Source organism: Pristiophorus japonicus, chromosome 3, assembly GCF_044704955.1.
Source record: "Pristiophorus japonicus isolate sPriJap1 chromosome 3, sPriJap1.hap1, whole genome shotgun sequence".
NCBI classification, from domain to species: Eukaryota; Metazoa; Chordata; class Chondrichthyes; family Pristiophoridae; genus Pristiophorus; species Pristiophorus japonicus.
Window position 1 is genome coordinate 188095168 of NC_091979.1, and position 26437 is coordinate 188121604.

Genomic DNA, 26437 nt, shown 5'->3' on the forward strand with positions numbered 1-26437 from the left:
CCAAACATTAAGATCCACAGCATGGCCCTGGACAACGTGAACCACTTCCCCTACCTCGGGAGCCTCCTATCAACAAGAACAAGCATTGATGATGAGATCCAACACCGCCTCCAGTGCGCCAGTGCAGCCTTCGGCCGCCTGAGGAAAAGAGTATTTGAAGAACAGGCCCTCAAACTGTCACCAAGCTCATGGTCTACAAGGCCGTAGTAATACCCGCCTTTCTGTATGGCTCAGAGACGTAGACCATGTACAGTAGACACCTCAAGTCATTGGAGAAATACCACCAACGATGTCTCCGCAAGATCCTGCAAATCCCCTGGGAGGACAGACGCACAAACATTAGCGTCCTCATCCAGGCCAACATTCCCAGCATTGAAGCATTGACCACACTTGATCAGCTCCACTGGGCAGGCCACATTGTCCGCATGCCAGACACGAGACTCCCAAAGCAAGCGCTCTACTCAGAACTCGTCCACGGCAAACGAGCCCAAGGCGGGCAAAGGAAACGTTACAAGGACGCCCTCAAAGCCTCCCTGATAAAGTGCAACATCCCCACTGACACCTGGGAGTCCTTGGCCATAGACCGCCCGAAGTGGAGGAAGTGCATCCGGGAGGGCGCTGAGCACCTCGAGTATCAGCGCCAAGAGCATGCAGAAATCAAGTGCAGGCAGTGGAAGGAGCGTGCGGCAAACCAGGCCACCTGCCCACCCTTTCCTTCAACAACTATCTGTCTGACCTGTGACAGAGACTGTGGTTCTCGTATTGGACTGTACAGCCACCTAAGAACTCATGCTAAGAGTGGAAGCAAGTCTTCCTCGATTCCGAGGGACTGCCTATGATGATGATATAAACACTTTATTCCCCTCCTTGGCCAAGACAGTGCCAGCAACCCATTTAGGATCATGACCGTAATTCGGGACAAACACAGGGTCGTTAACATCAATGCCACACAATACAGTTGCGCGATCGTGGTACATGTTTTGCTGGTGACGCCGGGTTTCCACATGATCATTTTCTTCTACGGCACTCACGAAACAGCATTTTTGGGACCAAAAGATATTTTCCTTTTTCAAAAATACAAAGACAATTAGGTCACAGCGAGAGTACTGCGTGCAGTTCTGGTCACCGCATTACAGGAAGGACTTGACTGCACCGGACAGCTGGTTTTGAGTGCTCTCTTCATTAACAGTTCTGCAGGGGGAACCCCAGTGAGCGAGTGGGGTCGCATCTGGTAACTGAGCAGAACCAGAGATAAGCGGCTCTGCAGAGAGCCTTCCGTCATGCGGTTCAAGCTCTGCTCGATAGTTTGGATTGCCCGTTCCGCTTGACCGTTGGATGCGGGCTTAAACGGGGCAGAGCTGACATTCTTGATGCCATTGCAGGTCATAAACTTGTTGAATTCCGAGCTGGTGAAACACTGTCCATTGTCACTGACAAAGACGTCGGGCAAGCCATGGGTGGCGAACATAGCCCAGAGGCTTTCAATGGTGGCAGTGGATGTGCTGGATGACATGATTACGCATTCAATCCATTTAGAGTAAGCGTCCACTACAACTAAAAACACCTTTCCGAGAAAGGAGGCAGCAAAATCTACGTGGATCCTGGACCATGGTTTGGAGGGCCATGACCACAGACTCAATGGAGCCTCCATTGGTGCATTGCTCAGTTGTGAGCACGTGTTGCACTGGTGTACGCATGACTAGGTCCGAGTCAATACCGGACCATCAAACATGTGACCTGGCTATAGCCTTCATCATGACAATGCCTGGGTGGGTATTGTGTAGGTCGCGTGTAAACGTTTCCCTGACTTTTTTTCGCAAAACCACGCGATTACCCCATAAGAGACAATCCGACTGGATGGACATTTCAGCTTTGCGTCATGAAACGGCTTAATTTCATTTTGCATTTTCCCGGGAACGGCCGACCTGCTCCCATTAAGGATGCAACTTTTTACAAGTGATAGCACAGGATCCTGGCTGGTCCAGGTCCTGATCTGATGAGCAGTGACGGGTGACCCCTCGCTCTCAAAAGCATCCATGACCAGAAGCAAGTCTGCGGGCTGTGCCATTTCCATTCCGGTAGTGGGCAATGATAGCCGACTAAGGGCATTAGCACAGTTCTCCGTGCCTGGTCTGTGGCGGATAACATAGTTATAGGCGGACAATGTTAGTGCCCATCTTTGGATGCGGGATGAAGCATTGGTGTTTCTACCTTTGCTTTCTGAAAACAGCGAAATGAGCGGTTTGTGGTCGGTTTCAAGCTCAAACCGAAGTCCAAATAGGTATTGGTGCATTTTCTTAACCCCATATACACATGTTAATGCCTCTTTCTTGACCATACTGTAGGTTCTTTCAGCCTTAGACAGACTTCTAGACACATATGCAACCGGTTGAAGTTTGCCCGATACATTGTTTGCTGTAACACACAGCCGACCCCGTACGAAGTTGCATCACAAGCTAGCACTAACCGTTTACACGGGTCATACAGTACAAGTAACTTATTAGAACAAAGTAGGTTTCTGGTCTTCTCAAAGGCTGTCTCTTGAGATTTACCCCAAACCCAGTTGTTACCCTTACGTAGCAACATGTGCATCGGTTCCAGCAAAGTGCTTAACCCGGGTAGAAAGTTACCAAAATAGTTGAGGAGTCCCAGGAACGAACACAGCTCCATCACATTCTGTGGTCTGGGTGCATTCTTGATGGCCTCTGTCTTTGAGTCTGTGGGTCTGATGCCATCTGCCGCAATCTTGCTCCTCAAAAATTCGACCTCTGGCGCCAGGAAAACACACTTGGAGCGTTTCAACCTGAGTCCCACTCTGTCGAGTCAACTTAGAACCTCTTCCAAGTTGTGCAGGTGTTTGGTGGTGAAACGACCGGTGATCAGGATGTCATCTTAAAACACAACGGTGCGCGGAACTGATTTCAGCAGACTCTCCATGTTCCTCTGGAAGATGGCAGCAGCCGAGCGAATCCCAAAAGGGCAACTGTGGTATATGAACAGTCCTTAGTGCGTGTTGATGCATGTCAATCTTTTCGAAGATTCAGGCAGCTCCTGTGTCATGTAGGTAGAGGTTAGGTCCAACTTAGAGAACAACTTCCCTCCTGCTAACCTTGCGAACAGGTCATCCGCCTTGGGTAGCGGGTACTGGTCCTGTAACGAGACTCTATTGATCGTTACCTTGTAGTCTCCGCAGATTCTGACCGTGCCATCGCTTTTCAACACCGGAACAATTGGACTGGCCCACTCGGTGAACTCGACTAGCGATATGATTCCATCTCATTGAAGTCTGTCCAGACTTTCTCCTTCATCATATATGGAACCGCTTGAGCCTTGTGATGAACGGGCCTTGCATCGGGGACTAGATGGATCTGCACCCAAGTTGCCGCCTGTGAAGTTGCCGATGCCTGGTTCAAATAGCGACGGAAACTTGCTCAGCACTTGGGTGCCCGAGGCGTCAGCCACTGACGATAGTGCTTTGATGTCGTCCCAGTACCATCGAACCTTTCCAAGCCAGCTTCTGTCGGATAGCGTTGGGCCATTGCCAGGTACAATCCACAATGATAAATCATACACAGCTCCATCGTAAGATACGTTAACTGCCGCACTGCCAATGACTGGTATGAGCTCTTTGGTGTAGGTGTGCAGCTTTGTCTGAAATGGGCTCAGTTTGGGCCTTTATACCTTGTTGCCCCACAGTTTCTCAAAAGCCTTCTGGCTCATAAACGACTGACTCGCCCCCGTGTCCAACTCCACTGATACCGGAATACCGTTCAATTTGACTTCCAGCATAATAGCAGGGCTCTTGGTGGTGAAGGTGTGTACCCCATACACTTCTTTCTCAGGTTGAGTTGCCTCTCTTGTTTGTTCTGCGTGATCCACGCCGGATCGATCATCCTCTGCCGACTCTTCCACATGGTGAGTCACAGCATTCTTGTACATTCGCTGGAGGTGCCCCATTGTTTCGCAGCCTTTGCACACGTAGTGCTTGAATCGACATTGATGGGCTCGATGATTACCCCCTCAGCGCCAACATGGTGCTAATGGATTTGCATTCATGCCCAATGACGGACTCTGAGTGATGCTGGGTTTGCAGCTGCAGACGTGTAGGCTTTGCCATATGCAGTTCTTTTATTTTATGCACAGTACTTGCCAGTGAGCTTCGATGATAGGAAGATATCGCTCGTGGATATGAATGCCTGGGCTATTGTGATGGCCTTGCTCAGGTCTAGGGATTTGGCGGACAGCAGCTTGCGAAGAATGACCTCGTGGCCGATGCCAAGCACAAAAAGTCTCGCAGCATTTCCCCCAAAATTCCAGCAAATTCGCAAGTTCCCGCAAGGCATCTCAGGTCGGCGACATAACTCGCCACGTCCTGGCCCTCAGAGCGGTGGTGCGTGCAGAAGCGATAGCTGGCCATTAAGACGCACTCCTTTGGCTTGAAGTGTTCCCGAACCAGCGTACACAACTCTCTATATGTCTTCTCCGCTGGTTTCTCTGGTGCTAGCAGATTCTTGATGAGACCGTATATTGTGAATCCACACATGGTGAGGAGAATTGCCCTGCGCTTGATCGCTTTATCGTCCCCATCCAGCTCGTTGGCCACAAAGTATTGGTTGAGACGCTCAACGAAGGCTACCCAATCATCACTCTCTACAAATCTCTCTAAAATATCAATGGCAGCCATGACCGCGTGAAAGTTCATAATCTGTTACTCGTCACCAATTGTTAAGTATGGAAAGACTCCAGAAGACTGAGTACTGTGAGCTAAAACTGATGTGACCTTAATCTCTTTAATACAACTCCAGAGTGCCTACGCAGCATGGCAGACAATCTTTTATATTCCCTTGCACAAGGTGTGCAGGTGACCCTTGGGCCTCCAACAATTGCGCCCTCTGCTGCAAGTCTTACACAGTTACAATGTTTGCATACATAACAGTTCTCCTCCAGGATTCCGATCTTACTGACATGCTCACACCATGCAGAATGGGATTGCCAGTTCTTGCTGAATTATAGAGATTATTTGTGCCGTCCAATATTTATCCCTCAACCACCATCACTTAAAAAAAACAGATGATCTGGTCATTATCAGTTTGCTGTTTGTGGGATCTTGAAGTGGGCAAATTGGCTTCCGTGTTTCCTACATTACAACATGGACTACAAATCAAAAACACTACTTCAATGACTATAAAGTGCTTGAGACATTCTGAGATTGCGAAAGGCGCTACAGAAATGCAAGTCTTTATTTTAACTCATTATCTGTCACCATATTGCAATACGGTGATGCACCGAGCTCTGACCAAAGTCACTCACCGAAAGGACTGCGCAGTGTTGCAGAGGTGCAGAGGGGCCAGTCCTGCCTCTGTCCGCAGCCTGGGGTTTGCCCCGTGTTCCAGCAGCAGTTCCGTGCAGTCCACGTGCGCGTTCTCGCAGGCCACGTGTAGCGCGCTCTTGATTCCCGGAATCAGATTGGCCTTGGCTCCGCGTTGGAGCAGGTACTGCAGGCAGTCGGTGTAGCCATGGCTCGCAACGATGCACAGAGGGCTGGTCAGCTCGCGCTTGTACTCCAGAGACCAGAGACCTGGAGTGTAACGAGAGAGGGAGAATGTTAATGCCCATGTGAATGAGGGGCTATCAACTCTACATCACCTTGGTGAGACTTCACTTAGTATGATTCATCATGCCAAAGTAGGGTCTCACCATTTCTATCATTCCTGGTGCATTTTTCTATTCCTTTCTCATGCTGTGGTTCCACAGCTGTCGGGCATCCTCTGGTGACTCACCCAAGTGTCCCCATGCGTTAGTTTGTACAATAAGTGTCAGCTGGTTGATTGATCTATGAGGGCCATTGTGGGTGATGCAGATCATGTCTTCGATATTAAAATTCTCATCCTTGTGTTCATATCCCTCTATGGCCTCGTCCCTACATATCTCTGTAACCTCCTCCAGCCCTATAACCCTCTGAGATCTCTGCGCTCCTCCAATGAAACTTAATCTAGTGCCACCAGTTCAGCACCAGCTAACTCATCACAGACTGGGCATCGATCCTGGGAGCGTGCAGCTGTACTGGCCATCAGTCTTACACCCCGATCTTCCCTCGAGCCTCATTCCCCATTCAATTAGATCGTGGCTAATCTGTATCTTAACTCCATGTACCCACCTTGGTCCCGGAACCCTTAATACTCTGACTCAACAAAATCTATCACTCTCAGTTTTGACATTTACAATTGAACCCCAGCCTCAACAGCTTTTTGGGGGAAGAGAGACCCAGCGTTTCCACTTCCCTTTGTGTATACAACCAACAGATACTGGTTTCACTGCTGTAAGCTACCTTGATGTTTCATCATAAAGTTTATGCATTTACAGCATGCAGTTCCTATCTAACACCTTGACTCCGTGAGTTTTGTGAATGGGAGGATCTGCCGTTTTGCTCATAAAAAATGAGATAGTGAGCACTACTGGTAATTAAACACACTAGGATTAGTGTAAGTGTCTGCCTCAAATAATTCTCCAGCTCATTATCATGAACACCTAGGGCTCTATATCATGAAGAATTTTTAATTATTATGATATAGAGCCCTAGGGTAATCGCCAATTTAAGTAAATTAATTATGGTATAATTTAACACCACAATAGGCTCCTTGCTGTACGGGAACGTGTGTTGTGGTGTGAGATGTGGTAGACTTTGTATTTTTACAATGGGAGATGGAAACAATTCATATTAGCAGCATTTACTTGGTATATAAGAGAGTGGCAATGATACTGCCAATGCAATGTTTTTCTTATTTTGGCAATTTCTCCTCTTTTCAACCTGTTTCCTCCTCCAGCCCTACAACCGCCTGAGATATCTGCGCTCCTCCAATTCTGGCCTCTTGTGCATTCCCTTTTTCTTATGTCCCACTATTGGTGGCCGTGTCTTCAGCTGCCTAGGCCCTAAGCTCTGAAATTCCCTCCCTAAACCTTTCCCCCTCTCTACCTCCCCAATTCTTTCAGACGTTCCTTAAAACCTTCCTCTTTGATCAAGCTTTTGATCACCTGTCCTAATATCTCCTTGTGTGGCTCAGTATCAAATTTTGTTTCATATTACCCCTGTGAAGCGCCTTGGGACATTTTACCATGTTACACTATATAAATGCAAGTTGTTGTTCTTGTTGTAAATGCAAGATACCCAGCAGATGTGAAGAGCTTCTGAGATATGTAATGTGGCAGTCTGTTGGAACTGAGATTTTGCTTTTGGATTTTGTTTGATTTATTAAAGTAGAACACCAGTTTGACAAAGTTGGTGCATGAATTTTTAGCAAGCTTGGACTGCACTTGCGTGTGCACTGTTTTTCCGTGGACTTTTAAAACAAAAGGATTAATGCCTGTGTAACAATGTAGTAGGAGTGGATCGGAAGTTCTAGCTCATTGTGTTTTCCACTGTGATTTCATCTGGACCGCGATTCCCCTTGGAATAGGATCTTGTCTGGATCAGGAGAAGGCCGTGGGCTTCGACCCACCTCAGTTGCTGGTCTTAGCCAGGGTTAAGGTGGGGCTGAGTGGACGTGACCAGGCCAAGTCCCTCCCCATGGTTACTTGGTTTTCACAAGCCAGTAAAGTACAGGAGGGAAGAAAAGAAATAACTTGCATTTATGTAGCGCCTTTCATGACCTTAGGACTTCCCAAAGCACTTTATAGCTAATTAAGTACTTTTGAAGTGTTGTCACTGTTGTAATGTAGGAAACGTGGCATCAATTTGCGTTAATTAATATTCCTGATAAACTGGGATAATAACAAAATGGAGATGAGTTAGAGACTAAGCCAGTGGTATAGGCAGTCCCTCGGAATCAAGGAAGATTTGCTTCCTCTCCTGAAGTGAGTTCTTCGGTGGCTGAATAGTCCAATACGAGAGCCACAGTCCCTGTCACAGGTGGGATATCACCAGTGGTATATATAACACTATTGCAACACAGTTCTGGACATAATTGAGAATAATTGTAGGTTTGTCAGATTAAGGATCTGATTTTGAGTGCCACCCCTTTATATCCCATTTGCAGCTGATCTGCATTTTAATTCTTCCTAATCCCTGTGCATTGGCTGTGCTTTTACTGTTAACTCCACTCCACTTCTGCTGAATCAACATGCTACGTGCTCCCTCTACAGTATTCGGATGGAACTTCGAAAGCATTAAGTCAGTGTCTGGAACCGCATTGGCACTTGTATCACAGTATTCTTGAACCCTGGGATACTTAGCCAGAAGACTGATGTTCTGTTTAGTGTTTTAGTTGTATGGCTAGCATACATCTGTACAAAGGTACAGAGAGAAAACCTGCAAACACCGGAAACCTAAAATAAAAACAGAAAATACCTGAAAATACAGCAGGTCTGAAAAGAGAACAAATGTGTTTGCATTTGGACAAAAGGGTCTGTATCTGACTTAAATCTATCTTTTCAGACGCTGAGTGGCCTGCTGAGCACAGTATATAAACATTTTGATTTCTGTATACAAATCATCTGCTGGTTCGAGTGTAAACTCTGTTTAAAAGTCCTTTTGTTGTGTTATAGGGGTGCATTGCAGTTTTAAACATTTCAAACAGGGCAGATGTAACCATTAGGCGAACTAGGCGCTTTCCTAGGGTGGCAAAATTTGAGAAGCGCTTAAAAATAGCGTGGATTAGATCTTGCGGAACAGTTTACTTTGTAGCTTCACGGGTTGTTGCGCCGAACAGACTCAGGGGAACAATTCATCTGAAACTAAACGGTTGCTTCCAACACAAGTTACACTTTAAAAATAACAATACAGAGCGTTGAGCTTTGAATAGTTGGCCATATTAATGAGATAGTTTAATCTACAGTGCGTGTACTAAATGGTTCTAGCCCCGGAGAAGCTATTTAAGCCTGGCCGAAGTTTCACGGGCTAACGGGATTGTGCAGCCACTGACTCAGCAGAGAGAAGGCTGACTCGGGCAGACTATCCTCCTGCATCTCTTGATATCCACGTAACTCACCCACACTGTCAGTTTCTTCCCCTGCGGCTGACGCACAGAAGGAAAAACCCCGCCCTGGAGTTGGTGCCTGCTGCTGCCTTTCAGGACCACCGACAGTTCAGAAACAACAAAAAAACACGTGGCTTCTTCTCATATGATATTGTAATTTATTTTTATTATTAGACCAATTACCTTTTCACAACGCCATTTTGGGACCACGCTTTGATTGTGCATGAATCATAACTCCTTTCATCATCATCATCATAGGCAGTCCCTCGTAATCGAGGAAGACTTGCTTCCACTCCCTAAGTGACTTCTTTGATGGCTGAACAGTCCGATACGAGAGCCACAGACCCTGTTACAGGTGGGACAGACATTCGTCGAGGGAAGGGATCTGTGAGGCTGGTTTGCCGCGCGTACCTTCCACTGCTGTGCTTGGCCTCTTCACGCTCTTTGTGTTGAGACTCGAAGAGCTCAACGCCCTCCCGGATGCACCTCCTTTAATGACTCCTTTAATGTACAATCAAATGCAAAAACGGATCCCTATTTACACCAGTTGCATTTCTCCAAATTCTCGAGATACACCACTGTTTAATCTTGATATGGGCATCATTAAACTGCCCAAGAATGTTATGCTTGAACTAAGATTGCTCTTGAATCCGGATTTCTACGCATGGCAGATAACGTGGATAACTTCCAAATTTTGACTGAACTATCCATTATATAACAGGATCTTAAAGAGATTTTTTTTCTCACACAAAATCTATCACACTTTTCAAATACTTGTTTTAGTTTAAGATGACAACAATCCCTTTCCTATGCGTTTAAATGGAGCAAGCAACTTGGGACAAGGAACTAATATAAACGGGGCAATGGATTGACAGTATTCTGAAGTCAGATTATGAGTAATTATGTACAATATCTTGGGGACCATTCCTGAATGTCTCCAGCCACCTCAAGGTGATTCTGTTGTTTTACTTGCTGGGTTCTTCTATATAGTTTCTGAGCACTAACTTTACTGGATTATTTGGGCAGGTGTTTTTCTGCGATCCAAAGCTAGGTTGTTTCTATTTCCTGCAGTTACTCTAGTTAAAGGGTAATCGTTGATATTGCGTCACTTCTGGGGCTTGTTTCATTCCTGTATCATTTCGTATTTGCCTTTCTTTCAGTCGGAATGACATGACGGGGAATAAAAAATCACATGTTTGGAGGAATCATGTGATAAATTGGTGAAGCTGCAGTGCATCACATCGGTACTCATGTACTTGAATTCCAAATGGTCTAATAGCGCCAGTCTTGTGAGGAAAGGGACACCTTGTGCCTAGTAATCAGGGTGCTCAGTGTAATGAGCCACTTGTACGAGTTGTCTATGCTTTTATAGAGGAACTTTTGAGGAAAACACATCTAGCCTGAAACTCAAAAGCAAGCCATTAAAAGAGATACAACAGTGAGCACACATTAAAACATATACACAAAAATAAAATGGAAAGAAAACATACTTATTGCGATCCATTATTAAAATGTCAAATGTCAAGCTACCCTGATTAATTTGGCCAAAAAGGTACCTAACCCAATCCCGCTTTAGCAGGTTATTTAATTCCCGCCTTTCAATACAAATATGGAGATGAACTCAGCCAGTCGTCTAGCAGAGGCTCTACCTTATAAAAAAGCCATCGGAAAATACCTGCCCTTAAAATAAATAAATAACCAGGCACCCTGATGTGGCGGTGGCTGGGATCCCACTGGGTGTGGTTAAAGAGGAAAGGGGACCCGGGGGGGGGAGGCAATGCTCTCCATCAATCACATCCAGCCCAACTAGGTGGGCATCCCACCCAGATCCATCAGGGATCCGCCAAGCCCACTTGGTCCATCCCCGGACAGCGTCTCTCCACTTTCACAAGCGGGCTTTGACACAGACGCCACTGCTTTTGGGCACCCGCTTGTATCCTTTGTGAACAGATCGCTCAGCGAAAAGCATTTCCCCCCACCTAGAATTTTGATGGTCCTGCGCACTCGTTTGGTCAGGTCTTGCGCAGAGTTGGGTTGAAGGGATCCTGGTCCCGGCGATCGAGCAGCTTGCTTTGCCTGTCTGCTTTCGAGAAAGCCATCGACGAGGACCAGTACATCTTGGATAACTTGAGTTGAGTTGGAGGGGATTGGCGGGGCACCAGGTGAACTGTTTGCCTATGGCGCCGATTACCCTTGCGCTGGCCCTAATTTTAAATCATCATTGTTAAAAATCAGTGATACGGGTGGGGTGGGGAAATGGTTGAATGGATGAAAAGGTGGAGGTATTGGCTTTTTAAATTGTCGAAGAGTGTTTTGGCTTTGCCTCATACACAAAACCCAAATGATATGCACATACCTCCTTTAACTATTAAATCCTGTTTCAGTGGTTAACATGGAATTTGTTAGGAAGGGGAATAGTCCTTTTTTGAAACTGTACTTTAATGAAGGTGTAGCATACCCAGACTCTGCGCAAAAGTGAAACTCCTCTAGATTTGCTCAGTTGTCAAGCAGTTTCACTCTTGTTGGACTGTGCAGACTAGCTCTGCTTTTATCTATCTAGTCAATGACTGGAATATAATGGAACCTGTCCTGAGATGTGTTTTTTTTTAATATGACGGTGTAACCAGGGGTAAGAGTTCTGGCCAATATTTATCACTCAGCCAACATCATTAAAATAAGATTATCTGATCATGATCTCTTTGTGGGTGCTTGCTGTGCTCAAAATTGTCTGCCGCGCTTCCCACATTACAATAGTGATTACAATTCAAATGTACTTAATTGACTGTAAAGTGCTTTGGAACTTCCTGAAGTTGTAAAAGGTACTATAGAAATGCAAGTCTTTCAAGTCTTCTTTATAGATCATAGAATCATAGAATGGTTACAGCACAGAAGGAGGCCTTTCGTCCCGTCGAGCCTGTGCCGGCTCTCTGCTAGATCACTTCAGCTTGTCCCACTACCCCCCCGCCTCCCTCCCACTTTCCCCGTAACCCTGTCTATTTTTTCCTTCAGGTATTTATCCAATTTCCTTTTGAAAGCCACGATTAAATCTGCCTCCACCACCATTTCAGGCAGTGCATTCCAGCCCATAACCACTCACTGCGTAGAAAGGCTTTTCCTCATGTCACCTATGGTTCTTCTGCCAATCACCTTAAATCTGTGTCCCCTGGTTCTCGACTCTTCTGCCAATGGTCATTCGATTATAGTGAGTACAGAAAAAAGGATTTTATTTTCTCCTTGGCCTGCTAAACAGCTCGATAGTAGTTCATTGGTAGGTAGATATAACAATATAGTCAGCGATCCCACGCTCCCAGTAGGAGCAGAGCTTGAATGGAGCTTGGGTCGGGCATTGGGATACCACACTGAAATGCTGGTTCTCCGATCCGTACTTCCTATTAATGCACCCCCCTCTTAGAGCCCAGGCTTGTTGAAGGTACCCTATTAACTTTGGGAAGAGTGAGATTGCTGATGGCAAGTTAACCCTTGCTTTCTTGATGATCCTCACTCTTCTGCTGTTCGTTTCACAGTCATCTTCAACACTTTTGCAGAGTGTAGGCTCAGATATAATTAGCAAGGCAGGGAACAAATTCTTGTAACTGAAGAGAGAATGGTGTCACCAGTTAAACTTTCTCAAAGGTTATTTACTTAGCGGGAATATTTTCATCATTTTCTCCAATTGATTTTAACTTTGTCTTTAATGACTCCCAATCAAAATGGAAGTGCTACTGATTTAATAGCATCTGATTTTGTGTGATGCAAGTACAATAATGAAAGCTTTAGAAAAATTGCCAGTCACAATGCATCTCCAAGCCTATTTCATACTTTGCAAGCATCTAATGAGCCACTAAACTAGAAAAAAAGATGGGAATGTGGTTGATCCAGTTATGTAATGAGCATATTGTACCATATTCACATTGATGGAATCATAGCCCTTCCTATTGCGCTGTGCCATGAGATTATTGGTAGGTGCATGAATTGCAGTCAATAATTTCCATACCTTCAGAGGGTTACCAATGTCGTAAATCTCTAGCTGTTTCTGTTTTTGCTGGTTACTGCTGAAGCATATGTACTGTGTACATGGTAAAATAGGGCTTCAGTCATGTCCTTGATACATTCGTGAATGGCATAGTGACTGTCTATGATTATAACAGACTATGGGTGTTCCCACCTTACACCCTCCATAAACTTGAGCCCATAGAAAACCCTGCTGCCTGTATCCTAACGCTCACCAAGTCCAGTTCACCTATCACCCCTGTGCTCGCTGACCTACATTGGCCCCGGTCCAGTAACCTCTTGATTTTGAAAGTCTCATTCTTGCTTTCAAAGCCTTCCATGGCTTGGCCCCTCCTATCTCTGTAACCTCCTCCAGCCCTACAACCAATCTTCCCTCTAACCTGCGTGTGTGCACGGCTGCACAGTAATCTGCAAGGTACTGCACAGGCTGCTCACAAGTTTTTCCATTGCAAACACCACGTATGCACAGAAATTCAGGGACCACGCATTGAAATAAACAGGCTGCACACAACAAAGACAATTTAGAGGGAACATTGCCTATAACCCTCTGAGATCTCTGTGCTCTTCCAACTTTGACCTCTTGGGTATCCCTGATTTTCTTTGCACCACCATTAGCGGCCGAGCCTTCAGCTGCCAAGGCCCGAAGCTCTGAAATGCACCCCTAAAACTTTCCACAACTCTACCTCTCTCTCTACCTTTAAGACACTCATTAAAACCTACCTCACCTGTCCTAATATCCCAATATGTGTCTTGGTGTCAAATTCTGTTTCATAATAGCTCCTGTGATGTACCCTGGAATGTTTTACTATGTTAAAGGTTTAGAGGCGCTATATAAATACAAGTTGTTGTTTGAGGTCATTACAAATTTGGGACTAACTGACCAGTGTAAAAGAAAATAAAGGTATATTGAAGTAAAAGTTTGGTCTGTTAATGCTTAATCAAGAAAAGGTAGTACTGGAGTTACTTCATGTGACAGGATATTTTCCCCATGGCTCCCTATTTCTTTATTTATTCAACATCCCGTAACATTGATCCCTGAATTTGTGTTTTCTAGGGACAAGTGTCCCTCGTGCCTTTATCCAAGAAAAGAAAGGTAGGTCGTTTCAGGAGAATTGGAGGATTTTGTATTTCTTTGCGGACATGAATGGAAATCCCGTGGGTTTGATTTGTAAGCAACAGGTAACTGTGGTGAAAGAATACATTACATATAATTTATTGCACTGAAACAGGCCATTCGGCCCAACTAGTCTATGCCAGTGTTTATGTTCAGACATTTAAGGGACAAGATTGCCTCTTTTTATAGCCCCGTTAGCACCTCCGGGGGACGCTGACAGGGTGCAAGGCAATTTTCGCCCGGGGAGGAGGTGCTACAGCCTCCTGGGAAATTTCCCTGGTGGTTTGGTGGTAGGGCACCGACCCCTTAACGCCCCGTGGGGGGAAAGTTCCCCACTGGTCATGAGGCTGGCGTGGGCGGATGTCAATGCCAGCTTTGCGGGTGCTGTTTAAAGGGGAGGCCTGCAGTGTCCTGGGCTGCCATCTTTGTTCGTCGGCCGATTCTTGGGTTGGCTCAACCATGGCAGCCCTAGCTTGGTCCGTCTTTGGTGCTGGGCTGCTGGCCCGGTCACACAGAGCCCTGGTGGCCCAGTGGCGGCCACCAAAGGGCTGTGCAGAGTGTGCAGTGGCCCTCCCTTTTAATGGAGCGGGAGAGACAACGTAGCCTGTCAGTACTACATGGAGCGCCGCACTACCACCCCGGGGCCACACCGAAAGGAAGCGGAGCGCCGGAGACAGCGCTCCAGTTCCTTTCAGGGCCGGTAGGTCCAATTCCGTGTCGGGGCGGGAGTTCTGGGCCAGGCGATAAAAATCCCGGTCCCGGAAAGTTACCGCTCCTGATCGGTGCGAGGGGGGGCGCGGAGGGGGGGGGGGCAATTTCGCTCCCTTAGACTTTTCAAAGAGATATATTTTAAGAACATGGACAGCCAGGCTGATCACTGCACTTTGCAGTGGGGCAACTGAGTCAGTATAGTTCCATGTTTTATCTCCACCCTGGGTGCTGAGTTAGTTACCCACAGCTGGGGTGGCACTATGGAAACAAAAATTGGCCTTAGCATCCATTGGCTGGGAAGAGAAACGTTAGGCATAGTCCATGATCGCAATCAGATTGCCGCAATCTCTGCTTGTGAAAGTGCACAAGTAGGCTTCAGGTGGGCACAGGATTGTGCTCAGAGTCAATGGTCCTCATGTTTGGATAGCTGCCTTGGCTCACATTTGGACCAGGTAGTGGAGGGCTATCTGAACCCATGGAACCGTAGACCAGGGTGAATCAGTATCTTCGGGCAAGTTGGGGGCAACATCGAGAGAGACAATGAGGTAGATTTTCCACATTCCATCTGAGCGTGAAACTAGCGTTACCGATTGCCCGTTCGAGTTTCAATGCGCAGATTCTACAATGCGTGGACAATGCACAATGCCAACGTCACCGCCGGGTGGCAACTCGGCAACCTACACCCCGTGTTGTGTATTTAAGGCCAAACGCTACCAAACCAAGAGAGCTACACGCAGCGAGTACCTGAGATGCCGAGCGCCACCGGTTCCGCCTGCCATTCCATTTCGTTGCGGCAGATTTCGAATTGCAGGTTGACTTCTTCACGGTACTCGCTGACCATGACCTTGATCAGTGCCAGGTCTCCATGCACCAGCGCATGGTGGAAGGTCTCTGGACCTCGGCGCTTCACGGTACAAGAGGGCATGGTGGGCTGCTTCTGTTCGAAGTCCGGGAATATCTGCGATCGGAGCGCAGTGTCTCTGTCCATTGTCTGGAGCGCTCGGTGTATGGAGTTTATTTTAGAACTGGCTGCCTTGCCACTATTATATACACAAGGACAAAGGCTATTGTTGTGCTATAAATACCCCCGTGTTGAGCAGTTACTGAGCTCACCATCCATTATGCCTCTATAAATAATTTATGACTAGGCAACAATCTCATTATTGGCAGAGTTGGAGGTGGTGCATGACTTGTTTCATTCACTGATATATAACAGTCAAGTGGATTTTACTGAAAGCTACTAGAATGTTCTGTTTGCTTTGTGCTCATATGTTGGCAGATCCTCTGTTCAAATATTTTGACAGGGTAATAGGGTGCTGTGTGCTTTGTCTGTTGTGGAGGGATTGATCTTAAATCTGTCCAGCGATACTTATTTTCAGACCTCTAATCGCTGGCCTATGACTTTCTGCTGGTTAAAGCTCATGTGTAGATGTTGGCTGAGGGCATGATCAGGCTGGCCTATAATGTCATCCTCACCCAGTGAAATGTCACTCACTGTTTAGGCTACCATGTAAAGACCTGCCAACATATGAGCATATAGCAGCTTTCAGTAAAATCTACACGGGATACAGTACTGGAAACAGGACCGGCTTTCAGTACCAGGATACAGTACAGGGAAATAGTACTGGAATACAATAATAAAGAAAAGAAAAAGAAAGACTTGGATTTATATAGTGCCTTTCATGACCACTGAATGTCTCAAAGCACTTTACAGCCAATGAAGTACTTTTGGATTGTAGTCACTGTTGTAATGTGGGAAACGCAGCAGCCAATTTGCACACAGGCAAGCTCCCACAAACAGCAATATGATAATGACCAGATAATCTGTTTTTGCTATGTTGATTGAGGGATAAATATTGGCCAGGACACTGAGGATAACTCTCCTGCTCGTCTTTGAAATAGTGCAATGGGATCTTATACGTTCACTTGAGAGAGCAGACGGGGCCTCGATTTAACGACTCATCCAACAATGCAGCGCTCCCTCAGCACTGAAACATAGAAACATAGAAAATAGTGCAGGAGTAGACCATTCGGCACCACCATTCAATAAGATCATGGCTGATCATTCCCTCTGTACCCCTTTCCTGCTTTCTCTCCATACCCCTTGATCCCCTTAGCCATAAGGGCCATATCTAACTCCCTCTTGAATATATCCAATGAACTGGCATCAACAACTCTCTGAGTGAAGAAGTTTCTCCTCATCTCAGTCCTAAATAGCCTACCCCTTATCCTAAGACGGTGAACCCTAGTTCTGGACTTCCCCAACATCGGGAACAATCTACCCGCATCTAAACTGTCCCGTCCCGTCAGAATCTTGTATGTTTCTATGAGATCCTCTCTCATCCTTCTAATCTCCAATTTATAAAGGCCCAGTTGATCCAGTCTTTCCACATATGTCAGTCCTGTCATCCTGGGAATCAGTCTGGTGAACCTTTGCTGCATTCCCTCAATAGCAAGAAGATCCTTCCTCAGATTAGGAGACCAAAACTGAACACAATATTCCAGGTGAGGCCTCACCAAGGCCCTGTACAACTGCAGTAAGACCTCCCTGCTCCTATACTCAAATCCCCTAGCTATTAAAGCCAACATACCATTTGTCTTCTTCGCCGCCTGCTGTACCTGTCTGCCAACTTTCAATGACTGATGAACCATGACACCCAGGTCTCGTTGCACCTCCCCTTTTCCTAATCTGATTACCATTCAGATAATATTCTGTCCGCATTTTTGCCCCCAATGTGGATAACCTCACATTTATCCACATTATACTGCATCTGCCATGCATTTGCCCACTCACCTAACCTGTCCAAGTCACCCTGCAGCCTCTTAGTGTCCCCCTCACAGCTCACACCGCCACCCAGCTTAGTTTCATCTGCAAACTTGGAGATATTACACTCAATTCCTTTATCCAATTCCTTCATAAATCATTGATGTATATAGTGAAGAGCTGGGGTCCCAGCACTGAGCCCTGCGACACTCCACTAGTCATTGCCTGCCATTCTGAAAAGGACCCGTTTATCCCAACTCTCTGCTTCCTGTTTGCCAACCAGTTCTCTATCCATGTCAGTATATTACCCCCAATACCATGTGCTTTGATTTTGCACACCAATCTCTTGTGTGGGACCTTGTCAAAAGCCTTTTAAAAGTCCAAATACACCACATCCACTGGTTCTCCCTTATCCACTCTGCTAGTTACATCCTCAAAAATTCCAGAAGATTTGTCAAACATGATTTCCCCTTTATAAATCCATGCTGACTTGCACCGATCCTATCACTGCTTTCCAAATGCGCTGCTATTTCATCCTTAATAATTGATTCCAACATTTTCCCCACCACTGATGTCAGGCTAACTGGTCTATAATTACCCGCTTTCTCTCTCCCTCCCTTTTTAAAAAGTGGTGTCACATTTGCCATCCTCCAGTCCATAGGAACTGATCCAGAGTCGATAGACTGTTGGAAAATGATCACCAGTGCATCCACTATTTTTAGAGCCACTTCCTTACGTACTCTGGGATGCAGACTATCAGGCCCCGGGGATTTATTGGCCTTCAATCCCATCAATTTCCCTAACGCAATTTCCCGCCTAATAAGGATATCCTTCAGTTCCTCCTTCTCACTAGACCCTCGGTTCCCTAGTACTTCCGGAAGGTTATTTGTGTCTTCCTTCGTGAAGACAGAACCAAAGTATTTATTCAATTGGTCTGCCATTTCTTTGTTCCCCATTATAAATTCACCTGAATCCGACTGCAAGGGACCTACGTTTGTCTTCACTAATTTTTTTCTCTTCACATATCGATAGAAGCTTTTGCAGTCAGTTTTTATGTTCCCGGCAAGCTTCTTCTCGTACTCTATTTTCCCCCTCTTAATTAAACCCTTTGTCCTCCTCTGCTGAATTCTAAATTTCTCCCAGTCCTCAGGTTTGCTTCTTTTCCTGGCCAATTGATATGCCTCTTCCTTGGATTTAACATTATCCTTAATTTCCCTTGATAGCCATGGTTGAGTCACCTTCCCCGTTTTATTTTTACTCCAGACAGGGATGTACAATTGCTGAAGTTCATCCATGTGATCTTTAACTGTTTGCCATTGCCTATCCACCGTCAACCCTTTAAGTATCATTTGCCAGTCTATTCTAGCCAATTCACGCCTCAAACCATCAAAGTTACCTTTCCTTAAGTTCAGGACCCTAGTTTCTGAATTAACTGTGTCACTCTCCATCCTAATAAAGAATTCTACCATGTTATGGTCACTCTTCCCCAAGGGGCCTTGCACAACAAGATTGCTAATTAGTCCTTTCTCATTACACATCACCCAGTCTAGGATGGCCAGCTCCCTGGTTGGTTCCTCGATATATTGGTCTCAAAAACCATCCCTAATACACTCCAGGAAATCCTCCTCCACTGCATTGCTACCAGTTTGGTTAGCCCAATCAATATGTACATTAAAGTCACCCATGATAACTGCTGTACCTTTATTGCATGCATCCCTAGTTTCATGTTTGATGCTGTCCCCAACCTTACTACTACTGTTTGGTGGTCTGTACACAACTCCCACTAGCGTTTTCTGCCCCTTGGTATTCCGCAGCTCCACCCATACCGATTCCACGTCATCCAAGTTAATGTCCTTTCTTACTATTGCATTAATTTCCTCTTTATCCAGCAATGCCACCCCACCTCCTTTTTCTTTCTGTATATCCTTCCTAAATGTTGAATACCCCTGGATGTTGAGTTCCCAGCCTTGGTCACCCTGGAGCCATGTCTCCGTGATGCCAATTACATCATACCCGTTAACTGCTAATTGCTCAGTTAATTCGTCCACCTTATTCCAAATACTCCTCGCATTGAGGCACAGAGCCTTCAGGCTTGTCTTTCTAACACACTTTTCCCCTTTAGAATTTTGCTGTAATGTGGCCTTTTTTGCTTTTTGCCTTAGGTTTCTCTGCCCTCCACTTTTATTTTTCTTCTTTCTATCTTTTGCTTCTGCCCATATTCTACTTCCCTCTATCTCCCTGCATAGGTTCCCAACCCCCTGCCATATTAGTTTAACTCCTCCCAAACAGCACTAGCAAACACTCCCCCGAGGAAATTGGTTCTGGTCCTGCCCAGGTGCAGACCGTCCGGTTTGTACTGGTCGCACCTCCCCCAGAACCAGTTCCAATGTCCTAGGAATTTGAATCCCTCCCTACTGCATTATTCCTCAAGCCACATATTCATCTGAGCCATCCTGCGATTCCTACTCTGATTAGCATGTGGCACTGGTCGCAATCCTGAGATTACTACTTTTGAGGTCCTACTTTTTAATTTAGCTCCTAGCTCCTTAAATTCGTCTTGTAGGATCTCATCCCGTTTTTTTTACCTATATCGTTGGTACCTATATGCACCATGACAATTGGCTGTTCACCCTCCCTTTTCAGAATGCCCTGCACCCGCTCCGAGACATCCTTGACCCTTGCACTAGAGAGGCAGCATACCATCCTGGAGTCTCGGTTGCGGCCGTAGAAATGTCTATCTATTCCCCTTTCAATTGAATCCCCATCACTCTCGCTCTCCCACTCTTTTTCCTGCCCTCCTGTGCAGCAGAGCCACCCATGGTGCCATGATCTTGGCTGCTGCTGCCCTCCCCTGGTGAGTCATCCCTCCCAACAGTACCCAAAGCGGTGTATCTGTTTTGCAGGGGGATGACCGCAAGGGACCCCTGCACTACCTTCCTTACACTGCTCTTCCTGTTGGTCACCCATTCCCTATCTCGCTGTGTAACCTTTACCTGCGGTAAGACCAACTCACTAAATGTGCTAATCATGTGCTGGAGGGTCAGCCTAGATTGTTGTGCTCAAGTCCCTGGAGTGGGACCTTCTGACTCAGAGGCAAGAGTGCTATCCACTGAGCCACAGCTGACATTATAATGGGATACAGGACTGGTATAAAATGCAGGGATACATAATCGGGAAACAGTACCTAGATGCAATACCAGAAAACAATGTTGAACTACAGAACCGGGATACAGTTCCGGAATACAGTAATGGGATACAGTATCTGGATACAATAGTGGGATACAGTATTGGGATGCAATACTGGGATACAGAACCGGGATACAATTCTGGGACACAGTACCTGGGATACATTAGCTGGGATACAGTACTAGGATACAGTATTGAGATAGAGTATCCCGGGATACAGTATCAGGATACAGTACTGGAATAGAGTATCAGGATAAAGTACTGGGATGCAGTACGGGGATACAGTACTGGTCACTAAATAAATCTGGAATAAAAAAGCTAGTGTCAGTCAGTAATGGTGACCATGAATCCAGCGGATTGTCATAAAAACCTATTGGGTTCATTAATGTCTTCTTTGGAAGGAAATCTGCCACCCTTTCCCGGTCTTGCCTATATGTGACTCAAGCCCACAGCAATGTGATTGAATTTTAACTGCCCTCTGAAATGGCCGAGCAAACCACTTGTACCAAAACTGCTACAAAAAACAATAACGAGAATAAAATCATATGGATCACTCAGCATCGACCTCGGTACCGACTTTGGATACAACAAATGCACACGCAGCCCAGTCAACCATGCAAAACCCTCTCATCGAGGGAATTGTGCCAATAATTGGAGAGCTGTCCCACAGACTGTCCATTATAAGGCCAGAAGTGGGGATGTTTGCTGATGATTGCACAGTGCTCAGTTCCTTTGGCAACACCTCAGAACCGGAAGCCAATGTAGGTCAGCGAGCACAGGGGTGATGGGTGAGCGGGACTTGGTGGGAGTTAGGACAAGGGCAATCAAGTTTTGGTTCACCTCTAGTTTACATAGAGTAGAATGTGGGAGGTTAGCGAGGAGTGCGATAGAGTAGTCCAGTCTTGAGGTAACGAAGGGTTTCAGCAGCGCATGAGCTGAGGCATCGGCGGAGACAGGCGATGTAATGGAGGTGGAAATAGGCGGTCTTAGTTATGCTGCAGATATGTGATCGAAAGCTCATTTCAGGGTCACATATGACACCAAGGTTGTGAACAGTCTGGTTCAGCCTCAGACAGGAGTTGGGGAGAGCTATGGAGTCAATGTTTAGGGAAAGGAGTTTGTGGCAGGGACTGAAAACAATGGCTTCGGTCTTCCCAATATTCAAATAGAGAAAATTTCTGCTCATCCAGTACTGGATGTCGGATAAGCAGTCTGACAATTTAGAGACCGTGGAGGCTTCGAGAGAAGAGGTAGTGAGGTAGAGCTGGATGTCATTAGCATACATGTGGAAACTGATGCTCTGTTTCCGGGTGATGTCACCAAGGGGCAACTTGTAGATGTGAAATAGGAGGGGGCCAAGGATAGATCCTTGAGCGTCACCAGAGATAACGATGTGGGGGCGGGAAGAGAAGCCGTTGCAGGTGATTCTCTGGTTATGATTAGAGAGATAAAACTGGAACCAGGTGAGTGCAGTCCCACCCAGCTGGACGACAGTGGAGAGGTGTTGGAGAAGGATAGAGTGGTCAACTATGTCAAAGGGTGCAGACAAGTCAAGAAAGTTGAGGAGGTATAGTTTGCCTTTGTCACAGTCACAAAGGATGTCCTTTGTGACTTTGATGAAAGCCGTTTCGGTACTGTGGCAGGCGCTGAAACCGGATTGGAGGGATTCAAACATGGAATTGTGGGAAAGATGGGCATGGATTTGGGAGGCGACAACATGTTCAAGGACTTTGGAGATGGAAGGGAGGCTGGAGTTGGAGTGGTAGTTTGCAAGGACAGAGGGATCGAGGATTCGTTTTTTGAGGAGAGTGGTGATGACAGCAGATTTGAGGGAGAGGGGGACAGTACCTGAGGAGAGTGAACCATTAACAATGTCAGCTCACATGGGAGCCAGAAAAGGAAGTTGGGTGGTCAGCAGTTTTGTGGGATAGGGTGACGGGAGCAGGAAGTGGGACACATGGACAGGATGAGCCCGATAAGTCATGAGGGGAGATTGGAGAGAAACTGGAGAAAGATGTGAGGTCAAGGCTAGGGCAGGGAGCTTCCTTAGAGGAAGTTTAGACCACTGGACTAGGGGAAGGAAGGGAAGAGGCAGAGGTAGCCAAACGGATGGTCTCAATCTTAGAGACAAAGAAGTTCATGAGCTCCTCACACTTATTGTTGGAGGTGAGGGTGGAGACTGGGTAGAGTGGTTTAAAAAGATGGTTAGCAGTGGAGAAGAGAAGCTGGGGTTTATCTTTACATTCCAGAATGATTCTGGAATGGTGAGCGATTTTGGCAGACGAGAGCAGGACCCGATAGTGCTTTATGTGGTCTAGCCAGATTTGGCGGTGAATAGCTAAACCAGTTGTCCGCCATATCCATTCAAGCTTACGTCCCTTGGACTTAAGGGAGTGAAGATCAGGGCTGTACCAGGGAGACCGGCCAGGGTGAGAGAGAGTAATTGTTTTAACAGGTACTAGGGCATCAAAGGTGATGGTGAGGGTGTGATTGAGCAGATCAGTAGCTGCAGAGATGTCACGGTGAATGGAGGGCCAAAGGCTGGACAGTTGGGAGTTGATAATTGCAGTAGTAAGAGAATCAGGAGAGAGTTTTTTTCCAGGGGCGGACACAGAAGGATTGGCGGGGGGAGGGGGGGGGGCGCGGGGGGTGGAAGGGGGAGTAGGTGGAGAGCGATATGGTGAAGTGGTCAGAGATGGCCTTATCTGCGATTGACACGATGGAAGTAGCGAGGCCATGAGAGATGGCAAGGTTGAGAGGCAAGTAACATTCGCACCACACAAGTGCCAGGTAATAACTATCTCCAACATACATGCGTCTAATCACCTTCCCTTGACATTCAATGGCATTACCATCGCCGAATACCCCACCATCAACATCCTGGGAGTCACCATTGATCTGAAACTTAACTGGACCAGCCACATAAATACTGTGGTTAAAAGAGCAGGTCAGAGGCTGAGCATTCTGCGGCGAGTGTCTCAACTCCTGACTCCCCAAAGCCTTTCTGCCATCTAGAAGGCACAAGTAAGGAGTGTGATGGAATACTCTCCACTTACCTGGATGAGTGCAGCTCCAACAACACTCAAGAAGCTCGACACCATCCAGGAAAAAGCAGCCTGCTTGATTGATACCCCATCCATCACCATAAACATTCACTTCCTCGACCCCTGGCACACCGTGGCTGCAGTGTGTACCATTTACAAGATGTGTTATGTATGCAAACCTCACCAATGTGTAAGATTTCCCATCAGGGGCACACCTGTGGGAGACCTAAGGGTCACCTGTGCACCCTGGGCAAGCAGGTATAAAAGTCAATCCACCAGGCTGCTGCCTCACTTTGGAGTTACATTAAAGAGACCAAGGTCACAATGGTTTGAGCTTACAACACAGCCTTGTGGAGCTATTCTGAACATAACAATTGGCGACGAGTTACAGATCACGAACTTTCACTTGGTAATGGCTGCCATTGGTATTCTTGAGAGATTTGTTGAGGGTGATTATTGGGAAGCTTTCATTGAGCATCTCAATCAGTACTTCGTGGCCAACGAGCTGGACACGGCTGAGACGGCGGTCAAGCGCAGGGCGATTCTCCTCACCATATGTGGGTCTTCAATATATGGCCTCGTCAAAAATCTGCTGGCACCGGTCAAACCAACAGACAAGACTTACACAGAGCTGTGCAAGTTGGTTCGGGAGCACATCAAGCCGAAGGAGAGCATCCTAATGGCCAGGTATTGCATTTACACGCACCATCGCTCCGAGGGCAAGAACGCGGAGAGCTCTGTCACTGACCTAAGACACCTTGCGAATTTTCCGGTTCTTTGGGGGAAATGTTGCGGGACTTTTTTTGTGCTTGGAATCGGCCACGAGGTTATTCTTCGCAAACTGATGTCTGCCGAATCCCTAGATCTGAGCAAGGCCATCACGATAGCCCAGACTTTCATATCCACGAGTGACAACACGAAACAGATATCTTCACAGCATCGAAGCTCACCGGCAAGTACTGTGCATAAAATAATGCCTTCAGCAGGCAGAACTGCACACGGCAGGGTCTACACGACTGCAGAGGGCAGGCCTAGGGTGACTCCGAGACCGCTGTGGGGTGTGAATGAGTATCCAGTAACACCATGTTGGCGCTGCGGGTGCAGTCATAGAGCCCATCAATGTCGATTCAAGCACTATGTGTGCAAGGGCTGTGGAACAATGGGGCACCTCCTGCGAATGTGGAAATGAGCTCTGACTCACCACATGGCAAAGTCAGCAGAGGACGACCAATCCAGTGTGGATCACACTGAACGAGCAGGAGAGGCAACTCAGCCTGAGGATGAAGAGCAAGTGTATGGGGTACACATCTTCACCACCAAAAGCCCTCCGATAATGTTAAAAGTTAAACCTAACGGCATTCCAGTCTCCATGGAATTGGACACGGGGGTGAGTCAATCAATCATGAGCCAGAAGGCTTTTGAGAAATTGTGGGGCAACAAGGTACAGAGGCCAAAACTGAGCCCGATTCACACAACGCTGTGCACTTACACCAAAGAACCCATACCTGCTATCGGCAGTGCGGCAGTGAAAGTATCGTACGACGGAATGGTGCATGATTTACCACTATGGATTGTACCAGGCGATGGCCCAACACTGTTCGGCAGAAGCTAGCTAGGAAAGATCCGATGGAACTGGGATGACATCAAAGCACTGTCTTCGGTGGATGATGCCTCGTGCACCCAGGTGCTCAACAAATTCCTGGCGTTATTTGAGCCAGGCATCGGCAACTTCACAGGCGCCGAGGTGCAGGTCCATCTTGTTCCTGGGGCACGGCCCGTTCATCAAGGTCCGAGCAGTCCCATATATGATGCGAGAGAAAGTCGAGATCATATTGGCAGTCAAGTTCAACGAGTGGGCCAGTCCAATCGTGCCGGTGCTAAAGAGCAATGAGACGGTCAGAATCTGCGGGGACTACAAGGTAACGATCAACCGAGTCTCGTTACAGGACCAGTACCCACTACCTAAAACAGAGGGCCTATTTGCAATGCCAGCAGGGGGAAAGTTGTTCACCAAGCTAGATCTAACCTCTGCTTACATGACACAGGAGTTGGCTGAACCGTCAAAGAAATTAACGTACATCAACACGCACAAAGGACTGTTCATGTACCACAGATGCCCCTTTGGGATTCGCTCGGCTGCGGCCATCTTCCAGAGGAACATGGAGAGTCTGCTGAAATCGGTTCCATACACCGTAGTGTTCCAAGACGACATCTTGATCACTGGTCGCAACACCACCGAACACTTGCACAACCTGGAAGAGGTTCTAAAGCGACTTGACGGAGTGAGACTCGGGCTGAAATACTCCAAGTGTGCGTTCCTGGCACCAGAGGTCGAATTTCTGGGGAAAAAGATTGCGGCAGATGGCATCAAGCCCACGGACTCTAAGACGGAGGCCATCAAGAATGCAGCCAGACCACAGAATGTGGTGGAGCTGCGTTCGTTCCTGGGACTCCTAAACTATTTTGATAACTTTCTACCGGGGTTGAGCACTTTATTGGAACCCTTGCATTTTTTGCTCTGCAAGGGTGACGACTGGGTTTGGGGTAAATCTCAAGAGACAGCCTTTAATAAGGTCAGAAACCTGCTATGCTGTAACAGGTTACTTGTATTGTATGACCCTTGGAAATAGCGGAT

General features: G+C 46.8%; 1 protein-coding gene across 1 annotated transcript in view; it reads right to left on the reverse strand.

The window, feature by feature from the left end:
- asb18 (ankyrin repeat and SOCS box containing 18) overlaps positions 1-15806 on the reverse strand; it is a 42937-nt gene extending 27131 nt beyond the window's left edge. Inside the window, exons 1-2 of the mRNA XM_070874894.1 lie at positions 15553-15806; positions 5311-5578 (exon numbers count right to left, since the gene is read on the reverse strand). Coding sequence (XP_070730995.1) covers positions 5311-5578; positions 15553-15796 — 512 coding nt within the window. The 5' untranslated portion in view covers positions 15797-15806. The remainder of the gene's footprint in view (positions 1-5310; positions 5579-15552) is intronic.
- Positions 15807-26437: the final 10631 nt, after the last annotated feature.